Below are 22661 nucleotides of genomic sequence, written 5' to 3'. Positions count from 1 at the left end.
AAATCCCAGAGAGCACAGAACAAATTGCCCCCCTTTGACCCCGCCCCTACATGTAGCGTCACAACCCAGTGAATGGNTAAACCAAGTGAAAAAATAAACAGTGAGACAGACCGTGCAACCCAGGGCCCCAGCAGCGGGAAATAAAGCCTAAAAGCACCAATTTTAAAAACTTTCGGGGGTTGAGGTGCCGGGAGAGACTCTCAGTCTCACAGATAGTTCGTTGGAGAGACCCACAGGGTCCTTGAGGGTGCACAAGCCCATACACCTGGGAAACGGCACCGGAAGGGCCCAATTTGCTTGTGGGGAGCAGCAGAGGGGGCTGAAATCCCAGAGAGCACAGAACAAATTGCCCCCCTTTGACCCCGCCCCTACATATAGCGTCACAACCCAGTGAATGGGTTGCCCTGCCCTGGTGAACACCTACGGCTCTCCCCCTCATACGTAACAGGTGCAAACAGTCCAAAACATTATGGCTCATGAAGAAGGACAGCTCAAAGCCTCAGAGCCAGTACTTCTAAGCAACCAAGAGATAGCCAGCCTATCACATGCACAGTTCAAATACTGGTGATCAGGATGCTCAAAGAACTGGTTGATTTTAGTCACAAATTAAAGGAACAAATGAAGGCTAAATTAAGTGAAATAAAGGGAAATGCACAGGGAACCAGTAATGATGGAAAGGAAACTGGGACTCAAATCAATGGAGTGGACCAGAAGGAAGAAAAAAATGGCCAAACAGAAAAGAATGAAGAAGCAAGATTTCAAAAAAATGAGGAGCGGCTTAGGGATCTCCAGGACATCTTTAAACGTTCCAACATTCAAATTATAGGGGTACCAGAAGGGGGAGAGGAAGAGCAACAAGTGGAAAACTTATTTGAACAAATAATAAAGGAGAACTTCCCCAATCTCGCAAAGGAAATAGACTTCCAGGAAATCCAGGAAGCTTGGAGAATCCCAAAGAATTTGGACCCAAGAAGGAACACCCCCAAGGCACATCATAATTACATTAGCCAAGATGAAAATGAAGGAGAGAATCTTAGAAGCAGCAAGAGATAAGGAGACAGTCCCCTACAAAGGAGTTCTCATCCGACTGTCAGCTGATTTCTCAAGAGTCCTTACAGGCAAAAAGGGGCTGGAAAGAAGTATTCCAAGTCATGAAATCCAAAGACCTACATCCAAGATTGCTCTATCCAGCAAAGTTTTCATTTAGAATGGAAGGGCAGATAAAGTGCTTCCCAGATAAGGTCATGTTCAAGGAGTTCATCATCACCAAGCCCTTATTATATGAAATGCTAAAGGGACTTATCTAAGAAAAAGACGATAAAAAATATGAACAGTGAAAGGACAGCAAACTCACAGTTACTAACAACCACACCTAAAACAAAAGCAAACTAAGTGGACAGCTAGATCAGGAGCAGAACCATAGAAATGGAGATCACATGGATGGTTAGCAACCGGAGAATGGGAGGAGGAGGTACAGAGAACAAGTAGCATAGATGGTAGTTAAAAAATAGATAGGGGGGAGGGCAAGAATAGTATGGGAAATATAGAATCTAAAGAACTTGTGGCCCGTGGACATAAACTAAAGGTGTGGGGAATGGTGGGGGAGGGGGTGTGCAGGGTGGAGGGGAATGAAGGGGGGAAATGGGACAACTGTAATGGCATAATCAATAGAATATTTAAAAAATAGTGGGCACAGGAGCTGAATAGATACTTCTCGAAGGAGGGCATATAGATGGTCAGTGGACGTATGAAAAGATGCTCAACGTCACTAATCATACAAATACAAATGAAAACTACAACGAGGTATCATCTCATACCTGTCAGAATGGCTACAACCAATCAATCATTCAACAAACAAGTGCAGATGAGCATGAGGATAAAGGGTGATCCTTCTGCACAGTTGGTGGGAATGCAGATTGGTGTACCCATTGTCGAAAGCAGTATGAAGATATCTCATAAGATTAAACCTTTTGACCCAGTGATCCCATTTCTGGGAATATACGTGAAGGCATCCAAAACACTGATTTGAAAAAGCATAAACCTCCCTATGTTCATTGCAGCATTTTTGTAATCGTCAGAATGTGGAAGTAGCCCAGTGTCTATAGCAGTAGAGAAGTGGATGAAACAACTTTGGGACATTTATACAATGGAATACTACTCAGCATGAAAAAGAAGAAAACTTTCCTTTGTGATAGTATGCGTGGACCTAGAGAATTATGCTAAAATGTCTTTTTAAAGATTTTATTTATCTATTTTTAGGGAGAAAGGAAGGGAAGGAGAAAGAGGGAAAGAAACATCAATGTGTGGTTGCCCCTCACGTGGCCCACATTGGGGACCTGGCCCACAACCCAGGCATGTGTCCTGACTGGGAATCAAACCAGTGACCTTTGGTTCCCAGCCCATGCTCAATCCACTGTGCTACACCAGCCAAGGTGCTAAAATGTGTTTAACTCTGTCTTTTTATGTTATACCTATAGTTTTTACTTGAAATAATTATCCATTCTTAGCTTGCAGTTCATAATTGAGTATATATTGTTCACTGCAGTTATTCCTAGTGTTTTCCTAAATTTAAGTGTCACCTGCTGGGTTAGAAGAATAGTATTGCCTGAGCTATTAACACGTTTCATTCAAGTATTCAAATATTAGTTTCAGAAGCAAGTATGAACTTAGAGACATATATCAGTCTTTTGGCCTCATTTGTTAATGTGTGTATTGATTGTCCACTGCTGGCATAATATATTATCAGTTTTCTTAATTACTTATTGTATAAATGGCCAAATCATCCATTTAAAAATTTTCTGTAAAATGTAACCCTTTTGTATCTTTTAAGTTATTGTTAACTCAGATTATGTGGCCCTCACACCTGTGCAACTCAAAAATAAACACTGCTGCATGTTGTTGGGAACAGGTGGGTGTCAGAAGCAGATGTTCAGATTCTGCCTCCCATTAGCTGTTGTGTATAAGAAGAGCACTTCTTCCATCTAGGGTACCATTTCTAATTAGTTTAAAGGGAAACAGCTTGGATGTTGTTACTGTCTTCTGTTTCTTTGGCAAATGTTGCTAAATGGACACAGGCACCTTCCATCCATATTTGCCCTGAGAACTTTTCTGAAGGTAGCATTTTAGATAACCACTCTCAATCCAATTAGAATTGGCACCACAGAGGAAAACCATTTTGCCATACAAGCTTTGAGTGTTCCCAAATCACATAAAATATATATTTGAGTGTTGTTGAAAAAAGTTAGGCTGAAACTGAAGTACAGAATTTGCAGTGGAAAATACTTGACACTTAATATTTGTTCTCTGAGATGATACAATGTTAATTAAGGTTGCTGAATAGAAAGAGAAAAATAACACTAATAATTAAAACTTATTTTTAAAACTCATTTTAGAGCAGGATGAGTTATAACTTGGTTACTGTAGTACATAGAATAGGTTGGGAGGGTTTGGGGTTTGGCAGCGATGTTGGTGAAACGTAATTTCATGAAGGGACAGAAATCAGGGTCATTAGTTCTATAAAGCAATCAGCCTTTCCCAAGAAGTCCAGTTGCAGACCTCACTCATTTGATGAGCAGAGCTTGAAAGGGCAGACAATACCTATAGATAACAGCCAGTAAGTAGTCTGTGCTGGTGAAGCCTGGTAGTTGGTTTTAGTAACGGATATTAGGTCCCAGGTTAGACTCTCTAGTCCTTAGGAAGGTGACTGGCACTAAAAATCCAAGTCTGGCTTGCTTGCTTTCTTTCCTTTTTTTCGCTCTCACACCCTGACCTGCTCACACATTTGCTTACATACTAGTGCTCATACCCTTTTTGCTCACTCACTTGCGTGGTGGTGTCCACTCATGCATGCTCCTGCACACATCCACTTGCCCACTGGTACCCTCCCATCTTGCCACATTTGCTGTCATGTCCACATATGTGCATCGTTTGTTTTAAAAGCATTCCAAGTCTCCTGATAGTAAATATGCCACAGTCTGTCCTAGCCATTGTTAATATAATGAGATGGTTTGTGCAACATTGATGTGACCTGGCAGCCAAGGAGAGTGGACTGGAATGCGCATATGTGAACAAAGATGACTTCACTGTACTAGTCAGTGAGGGTGGTAGACACTGTTAAGTGAGCATGCCTACTCTGTGGCTGTCACATTCAAAATGACCGTGTAGAACAACAAATCTGCATCATATTTTGTGTTAAGCTTGAACATTGCTCTGTGGAAACTATTTGGATGATACAAAAGGCTGCAGCTATATGGATTTAGCACCCTGTGACTTCTGGCTTTTCCCAAGTCTAAAATCACCTTTGAAAGGGATGAGATTTCAGACCATTGATGAGATTCAGGAAAACATGATGGGGCAGCTGATGGCAACTGGGAGAAACTGTTTAAGGTCCCAAGGTGCCTATTTTGAAGGGGACCGAGGTGTCATTGTCCTAAGTATAATGTTTCTTGTATCTTCTTCAATAACTGTCTCTAGTTTTCATGTTACATGATTGACTATCGTCTGGACAGACCTTGTATACTCACTAGTTACAGATAAAGGATTGAGTTAGGGAATTAGAATACAAAGTACAGACTCAGTCTCAAAAATAAAGCAGAAGCCCACATTTAGAATTGGGATAAATTTGATAGTTATGGCAAGGTGACTTGAGGCTGAAGTTCTTAAAGGCAGATAGAGGCCAGATGATTTCAAGGAAGGTGAATTAGTTTCAGGGAAGGGCCTGGGTTTCCCTTAAAATTTCTGTTGTAGACCTATGTTCTGTGAATGAAGAGGTGAAGGAATATTTTTGCCTGACTAATTGACATGGAAACCTACTTGAAATAGGCCTGTGTGGTCTGTCCCTGCTACCCATCTACCAGGTGCTTTCAGGGCCTTATGACATGCTGCTCCCTGGTTCTGGAACAGGTTCTTCCCTGAGCCCTACAGTTAACTGCTGCCCAGCTTTAAGGTCTTCATTTAAATATCATCTCAAGGAGTTGTGCCTGACTACCCTAAATTGGGTCATTTTTGTTATTTTTCTCTCCCTTTTCTGTACTTTATAGCATTTATTACCAGCTACATTTATTATATTTTATTGTTTTTTTGGTCTGTGTTTACTAAAATTTAAACCCAGTGGGTCAAGGACCATGTCTAGCTTGTTCACTACTATATCATCAACTTTTATACCAATAGTGGTTAGGTGTTTGACAAATATTCATTGAACAAGTGAGGGGGTGTAAAGAAGCGGGCAGAAGGGCAGGGTATATTTATTGCTATCTTTCAGTTTAGCATGAAAAAGAACATGCTTTTATGTGGTTAGATGGACCTAAATGTTGTCCAGAATTAGGTCACATAGGAAAAATAAGGAGAATAATTCTGATAGTTATTTATTTCTCCTAAAACTTACAGACATTCTTTCTCTTTTAAAAAAATACTGTTTGTTTAGATTTTATTTATTTATTTTGAGAAGGGAAGGGAGGGAGAAAGAGTAGGAGACATATATCAGTGTGTGATTGCCTCTCGCACACCCCCAACTGGGGACCTTGCCCACAACCCAGGCATGTGCCCTGACTGGGAATTGAACCAGCAACCCTTTGGTTCCCAGGCTGGCACTCACTCCATTGAGCCACACCAGCCCAAGTTAAAAATATTTTAGTTAAATTATTGGGGTGACATTGGTTAGTAGGATCTTACAGGTTTCAAGTGTACATTACTTTGATACAGGATCTATATATTGTGCCTTGGGTGGTGTGGCTCCGTTGGTTGGGTGTTGTCCTGTAAACCTAAAGGTTGCTGATACAATTTCCAGTCAGGGCACATGCCTGGATTGTGGATTTGGTACTCAGTCAAGGTGCATACAGGAGGCAACCAATTGATATTTCTCTCAAATCAGTGTTTCTCTCCCTCTTTCTTTTTCCTTCCATTCTCTCTAGAATCAGTAAAAGAAAAATATTTAAAAAGCACACTCACACCTGAAGGACTAGACAAAGAACATGTATAAATGACCCACAGACATGGACAACAAAGTGGGGGTTGGGGAGCGGTATGGGCTGAGGAGGGCAAGGAGGGAAAACATGAGACAGCCATAATAGAATAACAGTAAAAATGACTTTTAAAAAAGACCTATATATTACACTGTGTGCCCAGTACCCAAAGTCAGACCATTTTACATCACCATATATTTCGTCCCCTCTATTGCCTCCAGCAAATGGCAGTATTTAATCTTTTCTTATGGTTGAGTAGTATTCTGCTGTATATACGTACCACATCTTCTTTATCTGATCCTCCATAATAGGACACTTTGGTTGTCTCCATGTTTTGGCCTTCATGAAAAATGCTGTAATGAACATGGGGTGCATATATCTTTGTGAATACATGTTTTCAAGTAGATACCCAGGAGAGGGATTGCAGGGTCATGTAGTAACTCTGCTCTTAATTTTTTGAGGAAATGTCAGATACTTTTTTATAGTGGTTCTACTAGTCTACATTCCTACCATCAGAGAATGAGGCTTCCTTTTCTCCACAACTTCTCTAACACTTGTTATTATGTGTTTTATTGGTAATAGCCATTCTAACAGGTGGGGAGTGGTTATCTCATTGTAGTTTTGATTAGCGTTTCCCTAATAGTAGGTGAAGTTGAACATCTTTTCATGTATCTGGCCATTTGTATGTCTTCTTGGGAGAAGTGTCTGTTCAGGTTCTCTGCCCATTTTTTAATTGGAGTGTTTGGTGTTGAGATTTATGAGTTTGTTGTACATTTTAGGTATTAACCTTTTGTTGGAGCTGTTTGTTTGCAAATATCATCTCCTATTCCATTGGTTTCTTTTGCTGTGCAGAAGTTTTTTAGTTTAATATAGTCCCATTCATTTTTTGCCTTTACTTCCCTTGCCTCTGGGTGAAATTCATAAAAAGATTCTTTGTCTTTCTGGTAGGAATAGTTTGCCTTTTGCTTATTCAGCTAATATGAATCATATTGATAATGTGACTGTGATAATTCAGTCATATATGCTAAGTAAAGTTTCTACTCCAAAGATTGCTAGCTACCTTAATTTAAAAGTATTCATCTACATGAACATCTATGAACTTTTTCTGAAACTGCCTAATTTCCTTGAAATAGTTGTATGGTGTGTTAGAATCTGTGATTCCACTGAGGTGAAGCCATTTCAGAGAGTGTGCTATGTAAGGTCTAACCCTGAACAACATAGGCTATGAGTGGCCCTACTGGGGTGTGTTCATGGAAATAATCTTCCTGTTAATTTATTGAGCAGGCCTGCTGAATGGAATTACCTGATTATCAGCATTTGAGATTTGAAATGTCCTCTTAAAATGACAGTGTTGTCATAGTTGATGAATTCTTATTACAGACATTTTATACCAGGACTAGTTTATTTCTCAGAACCATTCTGTAGCAACTGATAGGAACACATTGGTTTTTTTGTATTTCCTGGGAACTTGTCTAGCAAATATTAAGAGCATATCATATATTTCAGAATGAGTTAAAAGGGTCTAAAACACAACCTTGATTATTATACATTTATTTTATTTTATTTTATTTTTTTTATTTATCTTTAGAGGGGAAGGGAAGGAGAGAGGAAGGAAACATCAATGTATGGTTGCTTCTCATGCATCCCGTGCAGGGAACTGGCTCCTGCCGGAAACTGTCCTGCAACCCAAGCATGTGCCCTGACTGGGAATCGAACCGCAATCGTCTGGTTCGCAGGCCCGCGCTCAATCCACTGAGCTACACCAGCCAGGGCCTGATTATTATACATTTAAATGTTCATTCCTTTTGAGAAACACTGAGGTTTTGTCTTGCTGTGCAAATCATTCCTCTACCCAGAGTATATAAGTACTTTGATAATGTTGAAATATTTTATTTTTTTAATATTGAAATATTTTAAAACTCAATATTTAAATATCATTTCAGATGTTTCCTTTTATTGTATGTCATCACATACTTGATCTAGCCTTCTAATTCAACTCAACCTAATAAAAATCAATAAAATCAATACAGTTGTTATTTTGTTGAAAGAACTAATTCACTGCATTTAATAATTTGAAATCTTGATTAGGCCTATCATCAGTTTAGGTTACTGGATTTGCAGAAAGCGAGGCCACAGGATTCTGGAATTTAGAGGGATTTTTCAGGTCTGGTCCTATAAAGAGAGTAGCCAACTTGAGAAGAAAGATTCAAAGATTGTCAAAGAAAAATTGCTTGGTGCTATACTGGTAGTTGCTAACTGTTAAATAATGAATGTGTTTTCCCATTTTCCTGTGTTATAAATGGTAGGTGTCTGGGACAGCACTCCTGCAATCCCGTACTCTGACCCCACAGACCCCTGCAAGTGGAAATGCAGAAGCAGGAATAACCACAACTGTAACAACACATAGTTGGAGTTAGGAGCCTTAGAGTCTACTGTTTACTCTGTCGTTTTGTACAATTCATTTGACTCCTCAGGCTCAGATTACTGATCTATAGTATGATCAGATTGGGTAAGATTATTTCCACGGTTTCTTTAGGCTGTGCTGTCATATAATTGGGGTTTTCTGATTCCTGGGTCAGAGATTGGGCATGGATTTGGGTGGCAGAGTAGTGTAGGTGGTCGAGCACTTCATACTTAACCACCTTTCCATATTTGCATAACTTAGTCACCAGTTCAAACTGAGTAACTAAAGGTTATGGTATGTTATTACAAAAATTTGTGGTCCTCTTATAGGTGAGTATTTTCAGTTTTAAAATAGAGGTCTTTGAAAAAATCTTATTTAATAGGACTCATGCCTTTTTGATATCACTCTGTCATTCTTTGAGTACTTTATTACTTTGTAGTACAAAAAAGATGTTCCAGCTTATGTTATAATTTCCTTATCCCAGTCTTGGAGCCAGTCATTTTCCTAAGTAGTCCTGTTTCTTTTGAGAGGGGATGGGCTAGGTATGCCTTTTCATAATGGGGTGTTGTTGCTTCTCCCTCTTTTGGATGGCAGAGATAGGAAATACATATTTTTTTTAAAGATTTTATTTCTCTTTAGAGGGAAAGGGAAAGAGAGAGGGAGAGAAATATCAATGTATGGTTGCCTCTTGTGCGTCCCCTGCTGGGAACTGGCCTGCAAGCCAGGCATGACTGGGAATTGAACAGGTGACATTGGGAATTGAACAGGTGACATTTTTGTTCACAGGCCGGTGGCTCTCAGTCCATTGAGCCACACCAGCCAGGGCCGTAATTTTCTTTATTTAAGAACATATTATACTGAAGATGTACATCCATGTACTCTCAACGAGGTTACGCTCTGTTATAAATTGTCTTGATACCATATTTTCTCCCCCTTCTTTCTCTTGTTCACAGTAGATGCTCAGTAAATGTTTGAGATGTAGTCCGTGCCCTTCTTTGAGCTATTTCTGTTCATTGTACTTTCCTAAGTTAAAGTTATTGCCATTTTAGTAGAAGTCAAGTATGATTAATTTACCAAACGCACTAATGTTTTCAGCAAAGTCATATAAATAAATAAAAAGGTAGTATATGATATATATGACTTTATAACATAATTTTATGTAATGATAAATATAGTTATATATTTATTAAAACCCTAGTATATAAATCCATATATATTAACTCATTTTATCTATATATTCATAAAATCTTTATTTATGCTCATATGTAATTTAAATTTTACAGAACCTAGGGTTCCTTTTTTTCTGGTCTCAATTTCAACCTGGATTTTATATAGGATCATTAGCTCATCAGAAATAGTGGGTTTCAACTTTATTTTTCATTTTATGAATTAGAAGGCATAGTTTATGAATTTTTTTATGATATCATCATAGGCTTTAGGTATTTAAATTCTAGTTAACCATTTTAAAAAACACAGACTGATAGAACCACTGTGGATTAGGATTAGTAGTAAGGTAGGCTGCAGAGAGGAAGGAAAGAAAGAGGGAGGCTAATGCTGGTGTTGAAAAAGAGATGGGGTTAAATGTATATTTGAACTTAAGACAGTGAAATTTGGAAAGTGTAGACTGAGGAAATTAAAATTTTTAGTACCCAGTGTAAATGTGTTAGCTAGTCTTTTGTTAAAACTATTTAAAACATGACTCTAAAACTATTTAAAAATGACTCTCCTTTAAAATAGCTGTTTTTTTAATTTTAAAAATGTTTTAGTCACCAAATTAACAGAAATATGTAATTGTATATGTTCCTTCATTTTGTGTCTCAGCGATGAATAGAAAACGTTAATGTTGCCAAATATTGTTCAGGCTAGTTGTTCTTTAGGTGATCTTTTGTTGAAAGAATTACTAGATTAATTATATGGTTTTATATAATTGTGTATTAAAGGAAACAACCATCGTATATTAAAGAATATATGAGTTTGAAACATGTTGGCTTTCATTGAGATGATTACTGTCACTTTAACCTGGAAATACATTTGGGGAAAAGTCCAATACTCTTAAAGATTTTTAAAACCATTTCAAAGTGTTTTAAAAGACACGTTTTAAAAGTATTTTAAGGTATTTTCAAAAGGAAACAAGACTTTACAAGTATTTTTGTTTTACTTTCATGAATTCATATATATACAAATCAAATATGTGTGTTTTGATCTTACTACAATTAAGCATACTCTTCTCATCCTTTTCTTTATTATTTTCATATATGCCTATGTAAACTTAAATATCAAAGCAGGACCTTCTAGAATATTTGGTCACTCTACAACCTTTTATTTGCATAGTTTTAGAAATATTATAAAGCCATGGCCAGAGTACCTCAATTTTTTATCAGTGATTAAAGTTAAATTAAATTAATTAAATTAAATTAAATCCTTTTAAAGTATTTTTTTTGTATTTTTATTACAGGTAAATCAGGATATTCACATTGTACAGAAACAGAGGTAAGAGAAATGCTCAGCTATTTCTTAGTAAAGGAGTTTTGCATTCCTGTATAGACTAACTTTGAGTACTGAACTATGTCGCTATGGAATTTGTGTTGAGAGCAGGTATATAACTTTTATATTTAGGAAGAGTAAAGTGTGAAAAAAATCTGTTACCTTGTCCATGTTTTTAAAATGTCAGGGTGCGTTATAAAGATTAACTTAATCATAGTTTAAAATTTTTCTTGAGTTATTTGTGAAATTGAGTTAGCTAAGATTAAGAGTCCTTAATTTGAAATAGTTTAAGTTCACTTTTTTCATAATTCAATCTAGTGTGTCATAATACAGAAATTATTTAAATATGTTGGACTTCTATGGAGCTGTGTTGGTGTAGGAAAAATAGGGACTTGGAAAGTGTTTCTGTAAGATTAATAATGAATTAATTGCTTTGTTATTTGTATAAGTAGGATTATTAGTTTTTAATAATTGAAACAATATAATTTTTTTAAAAGATTTTATTTATTTATTTATCTTTAGAGGGGAAGGAGAGAGGGAGAGAAACATCAATGTATGGTTGCCTTTTGTGTGTCCCTGCTGGGAGTTAGCCTGCAAGGAACCGGCCTGCAACCCAGGCATGTGCCCTGACTGGGAATTGAACCGCGATCATCTGGTTCGCAGGCCCGTGCTCAATCCATTGAGCTACGCCAGCCAGGGCGAAACAATATAATTTTAAATTGTCATCGTGAAATATAGTGAATTTCCACATGATTCCAGGTGTTCCTTGCAGGAATTAAAGGATAGCATCAAAATATGAGGGCAGGACCCATGAATTATGTATGTGTGGTATTTTATTCAGGAGCCATTACATCCTTCTTACAATCAGGAGACTTAGATCTTCTGTTAATAGCATTGCCTAATTAAGAATTTAAGGGGTTATTTTTCCAATTTTATAATACATCTGCATGTTGATGCAGGTGTTAGTAAATTTTACCTATTACTTTAAAATGCAAGGTCCCTAAAGGATTATAATGTATACTAAAGAAGAAAAAATAATTTACTATTTTTTGTGTTCAAAAGTTATGCAATTAATTTTTATATTTTCTTTTCAACTTTGAAAGTAGAGATAATTTTTTGCAAATTAGGTCTAACAGTAGGCAAGAACTTAATATTTTTATGTTGCAAAGATATGAAATATGATATAAAGAAGTGGAATTTGATTTACTCAAAAGATACATGTTCTAGCTGTGGTTTCTGCTGTGCTTCTTTCTAGTTATGTAATTTTGAGCAAGTGATTTTTTTTCCTAAGAACTTTTGCTTTCTTATCTATAAAACGTTAAAGATAGTACCTATTAACATCATGGGCTGTGAATTTTAAAGAGATAATATATGTGAAAATGTTTTTAAACCCTAAAGACACTATTATATTTATTGAGATGATACAAGTATAGTCAGTATTCATCTTTATTTATGTAATGAAATATGAGGCATACAAGGCATATACAAGGCATAGTCCTAAATCTTATTATTCTGTGTTGTTATGGCAGCACAAGCCATAAAATCGACATGGTTTAACATCTTCCTTAGTACTTGCTTTGTATTTATCTCCTAGCCCTTATCCTTTGATCCATAACTTACTCCACTCACCAAAAGAATTGGCATCTAAATAGAATTCTCTTCCAGATTTATTTTGCGTAACTATTTAAAGAGGGAAATCACAAGAAAATAAACATTTCAATCTGATATTTAGTTTAAAAATTAGCTTTGGGTATTTTCTAGTGGTAAATAGTGGTGGTTACCTCTGGTGAAGAGATTGGGATTGTGAATGGTGATTTGTCTATATTGTTTGGATGTTTTAAAAAGTGAGAATGTCTCTGTATATACTCTGTATATACTTCTATATTACTCTCTGTAATTAAAATAATAAAAAGGAGTGACAGTAGAGACAGTGAGAACTTTTTTCAAGAAGTTGGTGACTTGAGTGAAGGAGAAGAGAGCTTAAGTAGGAAGTTTTGTATTGTTTCTTCTTTTTAGATTAGGGAAGATGGTGTATTTGGTGGTGGTGGTGGTGGTGTTTCAGGTAAGGGAACCAGGAGAGATGCTGGAGTCCAAATTAGTGGATATTTACTGAAACCAGACCTAGGACTGTGTCTGGAAGATGGCTTGACTAGATCAGTGGTTCTCCCAGGGCTGTGGGAGGGCAGGAATGGTTTCTGACACCCTTTCAGGGTCAACTATTTTCAAAGTAATATCAAGACATTATTTGCCCTTTTACTTTAATTGTCTCAGGAGTGTGTAATGTTTTCACAGGCTACATGACTGCATGACTGTGACTAATACCAGACTGCAGAAGCAGATATGAGATCCAGCCAGCTTTTATTAAGCATGACCTTCAAGAGTTTTGCAAGAATGTAAAATAGTATCACCCTTCTCACCATTTTTTGAAAACAAAGTTTTCCCATAAAAATGTTAATTGGTATTAACATGTTTAATGTTATTTTTAAATAATTTAAATAAAAATTTCTGTTTTAATTTCTAACATAGTAAGTGTTGATAGGTTATAGCTTACATAAATAAAAGCTCCTTGGACTCTTCAGTAATTTTTTAGAATGTAAAGGGGTCCTAACAACTAAAATGTTTTGAGAGCTGTTGGGGTGGGGCAGAGACAACAGAGGTGCTTCTTCCTGAGAAACAGAATTGAGGGCTGAGTCCTGAGGTAGACAATGGGAAGTTTAGGGAATTTTTGATGTAAGGATTTAAGCCAACCTTTTTTTGTCAGTGAGAAGACAGGGTTATTTTTGAGAGTGAGGTTATCCTGGTTCAGAAAAGTGATTGCTAGAGCCTCTTTTTGCCCATAAATTTTTTTTCTATTGAGAAAAGAAATTTCTAGTTCTTTTTATAAATTAAAAGTCCCATCAAGCTCTTGCTGGCATAAAGTCCACACCAAGAGAATGGCTGCTAACAAGTTGTATGGATGAGTAGAAGTGAGAAGGATCCTCCATGAGGTAGGACAGCATATTGCTAGTACCACCTGTAATATAGGATCAGCCCAACCTTTCAGATGGGGAAGGGCATTCTAGGGAAGAAGCGAGGGGGGGGTGGGTGTTTGTGCCTGGCCAGATTCATGCACCACCCTTTTGTTCATTAATTATGCTATTACAGTTGTCTCATTTTTGTCCCCTTCATTCCCCTCCACCCTGCACCCCCTCCCACAAGTATTCTCCCTACCCCCTTAGTTGATGTCCATGGGTTGTGCATATAAATTTTTGGGCTTCTGCATTTCCTGTATTATTCTTAACCTCTGCTGGCTATTTTGTACCTACCATTTATGCTTCTTATTCCCTGTTCATTTCCCCATTGTCCTGCCTCCCCCTCCCCGCTGATAACTCTCCATGTGACCTCCATTTCTATGACTCTGTTCCTGTTCTTATTGTTTGTGTAGCTTGTTTTTCTTTTTTTTAGGTTTAGTTGTTGATAGTTGTGAGCTTGTTGTCATTTTATTGTTCATATTTTTAAAAATATTTTATTTATTTATCTTTAGAGGGGAAGAGAAGGAGAAAGGGGGAGAAATATCAATGTATGGTTGCCTCTTGTGCATCCCCTGCTGGGAACTGGCCTGCAACCCAGGCATGTGCCCTGACTGGGAATTTAACCGAAGTTCTTTGGTTCGCAGGCCTGCGCTCAATCCACTGAGCTACACCAGCCAAAGCTACTGTTTATATTTTTGATCATCCTCTTTTTCTTAGATAAGTCCCTTTAACATTTCATATAATAAGGGCTTGGTGATGATGAACTCCTTTAACTTGACCTTATTGGAGAAGCACTTTATCTGCCCTTCCATTCTAAATGACAGCTTTGCTGAATAGAGTAATCTTGGATGTAGGTGCTTGCCTTTCATGACTTCCAATACTTCTTTCCAGCCCCTTCTTGCCTGCAAGTTTTTTTTTTGCTGTTGTTTCTGAGAAATCAGCTGATAGTCTTATGAGAAGTCCTTTGTAGGTAACTCTCTCCTTTCCTTTTGTTGCTTTTAAGATTCTCTCCTTATCTTTAGTCTTGGGTAACTTAATGATGCTGTGCCTTGGTGTGAGCTTCCTTGGGTCCAACGTCTTTGGGTCTCTCTGAGCTTCCTGGACTTCCTGGAAGTCTCTTTCCTTTGCCAGATTGGGGAAGTTTTCCTTATTATTTTTTTAAGATTTTATTTATTTATCTTTAGTGGGGAAGAGAAGGAGAGAGGGAGAGAATATCAGTGTATGGTTGCCTCTCATGGGTCCCCTGCTGGGAACTGGCCTGCAACCCAGGCGTGTGCCCTGACTGGGAATGTAACTGTGATACTCTGGTTTGCAGGCCCGCACTCAATCCACTGAGCTACACCAGCCAGGAGCCTTCATTATTTTTTGGAGTAAGTTTTCAATGTCTTGCTCTTCCTCTTCTCCTTCTGACATCCCTATGATTCAGATGTTGGGATGTTTAAAGGTGTCCTAGAGGTCCCTGGCCTCTTCTCACTTGTTTGAATTCTTGTTTTTTCATTCTGTTCTGGTTGAATGTTTATTTCTTCCTTCTCCAAATTGTTGATTTGAGTCCTGGTTTTCTTCCTTTTACTATTGGTTTCCTGTATATTTCTCTTTATTTCACTTTGCATAGCCTTCACTTTTTCCTCCATTTTGCAACCATACTCAAGTATTTCTGTGAGCATCCTGATAACCATTGTTTGAACTCTCTGAATCTGATAGGTTGGCTATATTTTCATCACTTAGTTCTATTTTTGAAGCTTTGACCTGTTCTTTCGTTTGGCCCATATTTTTTTTTGCCTGGGCATGATTCTTATGTTGTAAGGGGTGGAGCCTTGGGTATTGGCCAGGGCGGGGCAACCCAGGTAGCTGTATTGTGGCACTCTATGTGTGGGAGGGGACCCAGAGTGAACAATGGTGCTTGCTTGCTTGGGTCACGCCAGCTTTCAGTCATTTCCCCTGATACCCACAAGTAAATAGGGCCCTCTGGTTCTGAATACCAGGTGGGTAGTTTTGTGTACGTCCTAGCATCTCATGGGTCTCTACAAGAAACTCTCCTGTGAGACTGGAAGTTTCTCTCACCACTGCAACACCCACAGATTTTTGCAGCCAGAGGTTTTGAGGCTTTATTTGCCTGTTCTGGTACCCTGGGTTGCGTAGTCTGTCTCGTTCCCCAGTTGTTCATCCCAGTTTATCTGCATGCAAATGTGGGACTGCCCGGTCTACCAGCTACCACCTTGCTCACCCAGGACCTCCAGCTGCCACCTTGCCACACTGTCCTCTCCATCTGGCCGCCTGTCTCCTCCCCTCCTACCAGTCTGAATGAATATTTCTTCTTTAACTCCATGGTTGTCAGACTTCTATACAGTTTGATTTTCTGGCAGTTCTGGGTATTTTTTGTTTTTTAAATTTTTGGGTCTTCTTTTGATTGTGGGAGGAGGCAAAATATCTGCCTACATCTCAAGCTTGGCTAGAAGTCCTCAAAATTTAATCTTTTTAGCCCTGGCTTGTGTGACTCAGTGGATTGAGCACCAGCCAGTGAACCAAAGAATCCCTGGTTTGATTCCCAGTCAGGGCACATGCCTGGGTTGTGGGCCAGGTCCCCAGTAGGGGACACTTGAGAGTCAACCACATATTGATATTTCCCTTCCTTTCTTTCTCCCTTTCTTCCCCCCTCTAAAAATAAATAAATAGAAAATTTTAAAAAAATTTATCTTTTCAATTACAATTGAGTTTTTATAGTACATTCAGTTGTGTTAACCATTTTCACAATCAAGTGCTATCACTCCTCAAAATTCTCCTCATTTCCCTTGTTGTTATTCCCTCCTCTTTCACCAGTCTTTGGCAACCACTGGTTTATATTGTGCCCCCCTTTTTTAAAACAGTGTGTTACCCTAACCTCTCCCTCTCTAGGAGTGGCTTAGACTGATATTTATAAACTCTGAAATGGCTCATCTGTACTTGTGGGTACTTGTGTGCCAAAGAAGCATTCCTGACCCATAGTTTAGGGAGAGCGTTTACCCCCATTTTACAAGCTTTTCTTACTGGTATTATTTAAATAGTTTTATGGGTTATACTCTTAAAGTTGAAGAAAACTGCCAAGCTCTTAAAAATACTAAAACAAAGAATTTGATTATTCAAGTATTTAATTGATACTTTTTCATTGTTTTAATTTTTCAAATATCATATATTCCTGTCTTCTATTAAACACCACTAATTATGACGCACTCAGAAGCCCTTTCCCTTTAGCAAAAAAGAAGGTTAAATGAATAGCTAAAACAACCTTGGTATTCCCCTTGGTGGATTAGTTGTATTTTAAGTGGAATAGGTTGAAGCATTTTATAACGTTGACTTTTTATCAATACTTTACTCTTGATAGAGCTAATTTGTAAAAATAGCATAGTAGAAATGTTTAAGCTTTAGTGAGGGAAATTATTAAAAACATTCATGTTCACATTTGGAAATAAATTTCATATATGCTTTACATAAATACTTACTCTTTTTCAGTCCCATATGCATCTTTCTAAAAATAATTTTTATTTTTTAATTATAGTAGATGTACAGTTTTATATTAGTTTCAGGTGTACAACCCAGTAATTAAACATTTATATAACTTACAAAGTGATCACCCTGATAAATCTAATACCCATCTAACACTATACATACTTATAACAGTATTATTTGCTATATTTTACATCTCCATGACTATTCTGTAACTACCAGTTGTACTTCTTAATCCCTTCACCTTTTTCATTCATTCTCCCAATCCCCCTGCAATCTGGCAACCATCAAAATAGTTCTCTGTATCTGTGGGTCTGTTTCTGTTTTGCTGTTTATATTCTTTTTCAGATTCCATATTTAAATGAAACCATATGGCATTTGACTTTCTCTGTCTGACTTATTTCATTTAGTACAGTACCTTCTGGTGTGTCCAACCTTTTGGCATCTAGGGCCACACTGGAAGAAGAGTATCTTAGGCCACATATTAAATACACAATACCAATGAAAACTGATGAGCAAAAAAATGTTTTAAGTAAATTTACAATTTTATGTTGGGCTGCATTTATAGCCATCCTGGGCCACAGGTTAGACACTCCAGGCCCAGCTGGAGTCTCAGTCCATCCCTGTTATTGTAGGTGGCAAGATTTCATTCTTTATTTTATGGCTGAGTCATATTGCATTATATATATGCGCCACCTCTTTATCCATTCATCTATTGATGCAACCATCTATTAGGTTGCTTCTTTATCTAAACTATTGTAAATAATGCTACAGTGAACATATGGATGAATAATATATTTGCATTTATTGCCATTTTATTTATATTTTTGATATTTTCCTTCTTCCTTCTTCTTCTTGAGGAAGACCCTTTAACATTTTTTTTTTTGTAATACTGGTATGGCGGTGATGAACTCCTTGGGCTTTTTTTTGTTTGGGAAGCTCTTTAGCTGTCCTTTGGTTCTAAATGATAGCTTTGCTAGGCAGAGTAATCTTGGTTGTAGGTCCTTGATTTTCATCTCTTAAATATATTGTGTTAATCTGTTCTGGCCTGAAAAGTTTCTGTTGAGAAATCACCTTACACTCTTAAGGGCACACCCTTGTAGGTAACTAACTGCCTTTCTCAGTTGCTTTTAAGACTCTTTGGCCCTGGCTTGATTGATTAGAGTGTCATCCTGATATGTGAAGGTTGTGCATTTGAATTCCGGTTAGGGTACATACAAGAATCAACCAAAGAATGCATAAATAAGTGGAACAACAAATTGATATTTCTCTCTTCCTTTCTCCCATTGTCCTTCCCTCTCTCCTGCCATCCTTCCCTTCCTTTCTTCCTCTCTAAAATCAATAAATTCAAGGTTTTAAAAAAGATTCACACTTTGTCTTTAACCTTTGGTATTTTAATTATGATGTGTCTTGGTGTGGGGCCTCTTTGGTGTACTCTTGTTTGGTAGTTTCTGTGCTTCCTGGACTTGTATATCTATTTTCTCTACCAGGTTGGGAAATTTTCCATCATTATTTTTTCACGAAGTTTTTCAGTTCCTGTCCTCTCTTCTCTTTCTAGCATCCCCATGATGTGAAGGTTGGTATGCTTGAAGTTGTCTCAGAGGATCCTTAAACTATCCTTGTTTTCATGAATTCCTTTTTCTTTTTGCTATTCTTAGTGTTTTCTACTTTCTTATCTTCCAAATTGCTTCCTCGATCTTCTGCTTGATTTCCTGTAATGCATTCTTCATTTCAGTTACTATATTCTTCATTTCTAACTAGTTCCTGTTTATTTTTTCTATCTCAGTTGTTATGTTTTATTTGTCGAAGTTCTCTCTGAGATCATTGAGCATCATTATAGCCAGTGTTTTGAACTCTGCATCTGGTAGGTTCCTTTTTTAATAAAAATTTTTAAATGTTTTAATTTATTTTTATTTTAATTTTTTAATATATTGTATTGATTATGCCACTATAGTTGTCCCATTTAATTTTTATTTATTTTAGAGAGAGAGGAAGGAATGGAGAAAGAGAGGTAGAGAACATCAACATGTAAGGGAAACATCAGTGTGTGAGTGAAACATTGATTGGCTGCCTAGTGCACAATCCCAACAGGGGACCTGGCCTACAACCCAGGCATGTACCCTTTGGTTCACAGGCTGACGCTTAGTCTGCTGAGCCACACCAGCCAGGGATGCACCTGGTAGATTTCTTGCCTCCATTTTGTTTAGTTCTTTTTCTGGAGTTTTGTTCTGTTTTTTTCATTTGAGACATGCTTCTTTTCTCTTCATTTTGTCTGCTTCCCTGTGTTTGCTTCTGCATATTAGGTAGAGCCAGCCCAACATTCATCTTTAAAATATACTTAGAGCTTACTCTATGCTAAGTATTGTTATAGACATTAACTAATTTAATTCTTATAACAAATTTATGAAGTGGATACTGTTATTATTTGTATTTTGCAAATGAGAGCTAAAGTATAGAGAGGTTAACTTGTTCAAGTGACTATAGCCAGTTCATTCAGGTTTCTCTTATTCAGTCTTTATCTGTAATGTGTATCTGCATAATGCTGATAATGAATTTAGTACCTTATTTGGGACAGTGAAATGCCTGAGTATCTCTTTATTCTGTATAGTTCTCTTATCTGTGTCTATTTCCATTCCTGGCATTATGTAGTCAGGGAATGTGTTTCTGCTAGATGTAAACTGGGCAGAGAAGTGAACATAGTCCATGAACTTTCAACCCCAGTGGTTACATGAATATAGGGTTCTATACTATAGTCATTTGTGAAACAGTCTGATTCTAAAGTACTCAGAACTGCTCAAGTCTTAACAAATCCCCACTTCCCAGCCCTCAATGTGCTGTGCCCTGCCTGGCCAGGCCTAGAGCTGACACCACTCCTCCCATCATGCTGGCTGTGTGCAAGGATGATGAAGTGCAGGGCTCCCAGTATTCATCTCTGATTATCTGAAACTGCAAGGGCATGGAAGTTAAGAGAACCAATGAGGAACTGGCTGATACCTCCATCTTTGAGGTACTTCAGGTCCCAGCCTGTCATGAGAACACGGTGAATGTTAGTGGCTACATCCTTGGGGATTTTGGGAACCTCATTGCTGGGGACCCCCACTCCAGCCCTCCAGTACAATTCTTATTGCTGCACTCCAGGTTTTACTCATACAATGTGGTGATGTGGACCCTGATGCTGTCCACTTGTATCAAGTTCATCAACCTCTTCTTGGAAACCAAGGCCACCATCCAGGTCATGCTGTGGGTTGTCTCCCAGCTGTGCAATGCAACGTGTTGCACAATGTGTGGTCAAGGACCTCATCCTCAGCTTGGTGACTGGCACGGGTAACCTAGCCACAGTGCCTGGAGGAGATGCCTCCCTTCCCTGAGTGTGAATTGTCCATCTTGGCCAAACTGAAATACAGGAAGGATCCAGAGGCTGGTAACACTTTGGATGACGTTTTGAGGGACCCAAGCAGCAATGACATCAGTGGGAGTGTGGACCCCCCCTTTGCTCCATATGGACACCCTCACCCTCTGCCCCAGAGGCACCCCAGGCTCCCTTGGGTGCAAGCAACCTCCTGGTGGATATCTCCTCCAATGACCTGGCTTTCCAGCTCAGCCTGGGGCCCATCTCGGAGAAGGCCTTTCTGTGCCCAGGTCCTAAGGAAATTGGCCTGCTCATCCCAGAAGCTGATAAATTGCTAAGTTCATGTGCAAGAACAATGGGGTCCTGTTTTAGAACCAGCTGCTGCAGATTGAAGTCAAGTCTGAGTTGTGGAAAAACTTGGGCCACATGTCTCTTCTTTGGCACCAACACCTTGGTACAGTTCCAGAACTTAACACCCACTGTTATCCACCCTGGAGACCTCCAGACTCGGTTTTCTGTGCAGACCAGATGTGTAGGTACTCAATATCAAGTGTCTGCAGGACTTCCTGATGCCTCCACTCCTGTCAGTATGCTACAAGGTATGGGGAAGCCCCTCAGTCCTTCACCCCAATGCTCCAGTAACCATCAACAAGTTCTAGCCAACAGCTGAGTCTTCCCCATAGAAGGCACAGAAAGTCTTCAAGCCAGCCACCCCATGGATACTGAAGTCACTAAGGCCAAGCTCCTGGGGTTTGGGCCCTGCTCTCCTGGCAATGTGGACCTCAACCCTGAGAAATTCATAGGGACTGGAGTCCACAGACTTAAGCCCTTTAAGTGGACTGTGTCCTCCAGCTGGAGCCCCGTGCCCAGGATAAGATATACCAGCTGACCCTGTGTACAAGCAAGGAGCCCGTCTCCTGTCACCTGTGTAAGCTTGGGTAAGCGGCTTGCCCAGCAGTTCTGAGCCCGGGACTCTGTCCTTGGGAGTGTTGACAGTGCCAGGAAGCCTCTAGGACTGAGGAAGCTTTGGTGGGTGGGACAATGAGGGAATATCCACTGGTGACAGGGAAGACCCTGGGGTAGGGGGATGTCTGGGACCTTCTTCCTGTCTTTTGTATTTTTATTTTTTTACACCTGCTACTGTTTACATTCTGGAGAGTAAAGGGGAGACCACTACCTTCTCCCCCCCCCCCCGCCCCCAAAGCACAGAGGGAAGAGGAGCCAAGAAAGCACATGTTGCCTCACCTTCCAATCCACCCTGTCATGGCTTCTCCTTCCCCTTCCCCATCCAGGGGCTGTGTATTATTGTGAGCTAATAAACAGAGAGTTATTAACAATAACAACAACAAAAACCCAACTACTCAAGAATTAGCCATATATTTGACCTGCTGGGAAATCAGACCTAGGATTAGTCTGCTTTTTCAGGAAGTCCAAGACTCATTTTAAAAATAAGCTAAGCAATACATCAGAATTCCATTCTAATTATCTACTGTTTTTGACACCAACTGGACTACATGAAAAAGTTTTGTTTTCTAAGCAGCCCAAAATAAACTGTAGTAGTGTGTAGGTGTTCGCTGCTTTAACGCAGAGTATGTTATTAAAAATGTCTCTTTCATCTTTAGCTTTATATCAGTTCACTGCACTTTGACATTTGAGAGCACCTAGTTAAATTTACTTATTTATTTATTCATTTTTCATGTATGTTTATCAGTTGATCTCAAGATCTCTCGTAAACATAATTGAATCAGTCTTTGCTAGTTGAAGCTCTGACCTGAGCTTCAATAGTTCATAGCTTTAATAGTTCATTTTTATGGTATTTTTCCATTACTGTTTATCTTCTCCATACCCTCTTCCACCTCCCCCCACCACAATCACTACACTGTTGTCCATGTCCATGAGTCCTTAGTTAATTTTCAAAGTAACTCAAAAACCTAACTCAAACCTTTCATGTTTGTAAGAAATATGCGATATTT

The 22661-nt window shown here is 38.6% G+C and overlaps 1 protein-coding gene across 5 annotated transcripts in view; it reads left to right on the top strand.

Moving 5' to 3' along the window:
* The window catches only part of SPIRE1 (spire type actin nucleation factor 1), a 300883-nt gene that overhangs the window by 36238 nt on the left and 241984 nt on the right, over window positions 1-22661 (top strand). For all 5 annotated transcript variants that reach the window (XM_037067604.1, XM_037067603.1, XM_037067602.1 and 2 more), the window contains exon 2: window positions 10820-10854. In XM_037067604.1, the coding sequence (XP_036923499.1) occupies window positions 10820-10854 (35 nt within the window). The remainder of the gene's footprint in view (window positions 1-10819; window positions 10855-22661) is intronic.

The sequence above is a fragment of the Sturnira hondurensis genome, unplaced genomic scaffold, assembly GCF_014824575.4.
Source record: "Sturnira hondurensis isolate 20B ecotype Veracruz unplaced genomic scaffold, ASM1482457v3 Scaffold0017338, whole genome shotgun sequence".
Classification (NCBI taxonomy): Eukaryota; Metazoa; Chordata; class Mammalia; order Chiroptera; family Phyllostomidae; genus Sturnira; species Sturnira hondurensis.
Note: the sequence above shows the minus strand (reverse complement) of the source record. Positions and strands in the feature narration are given on the sequence as shown.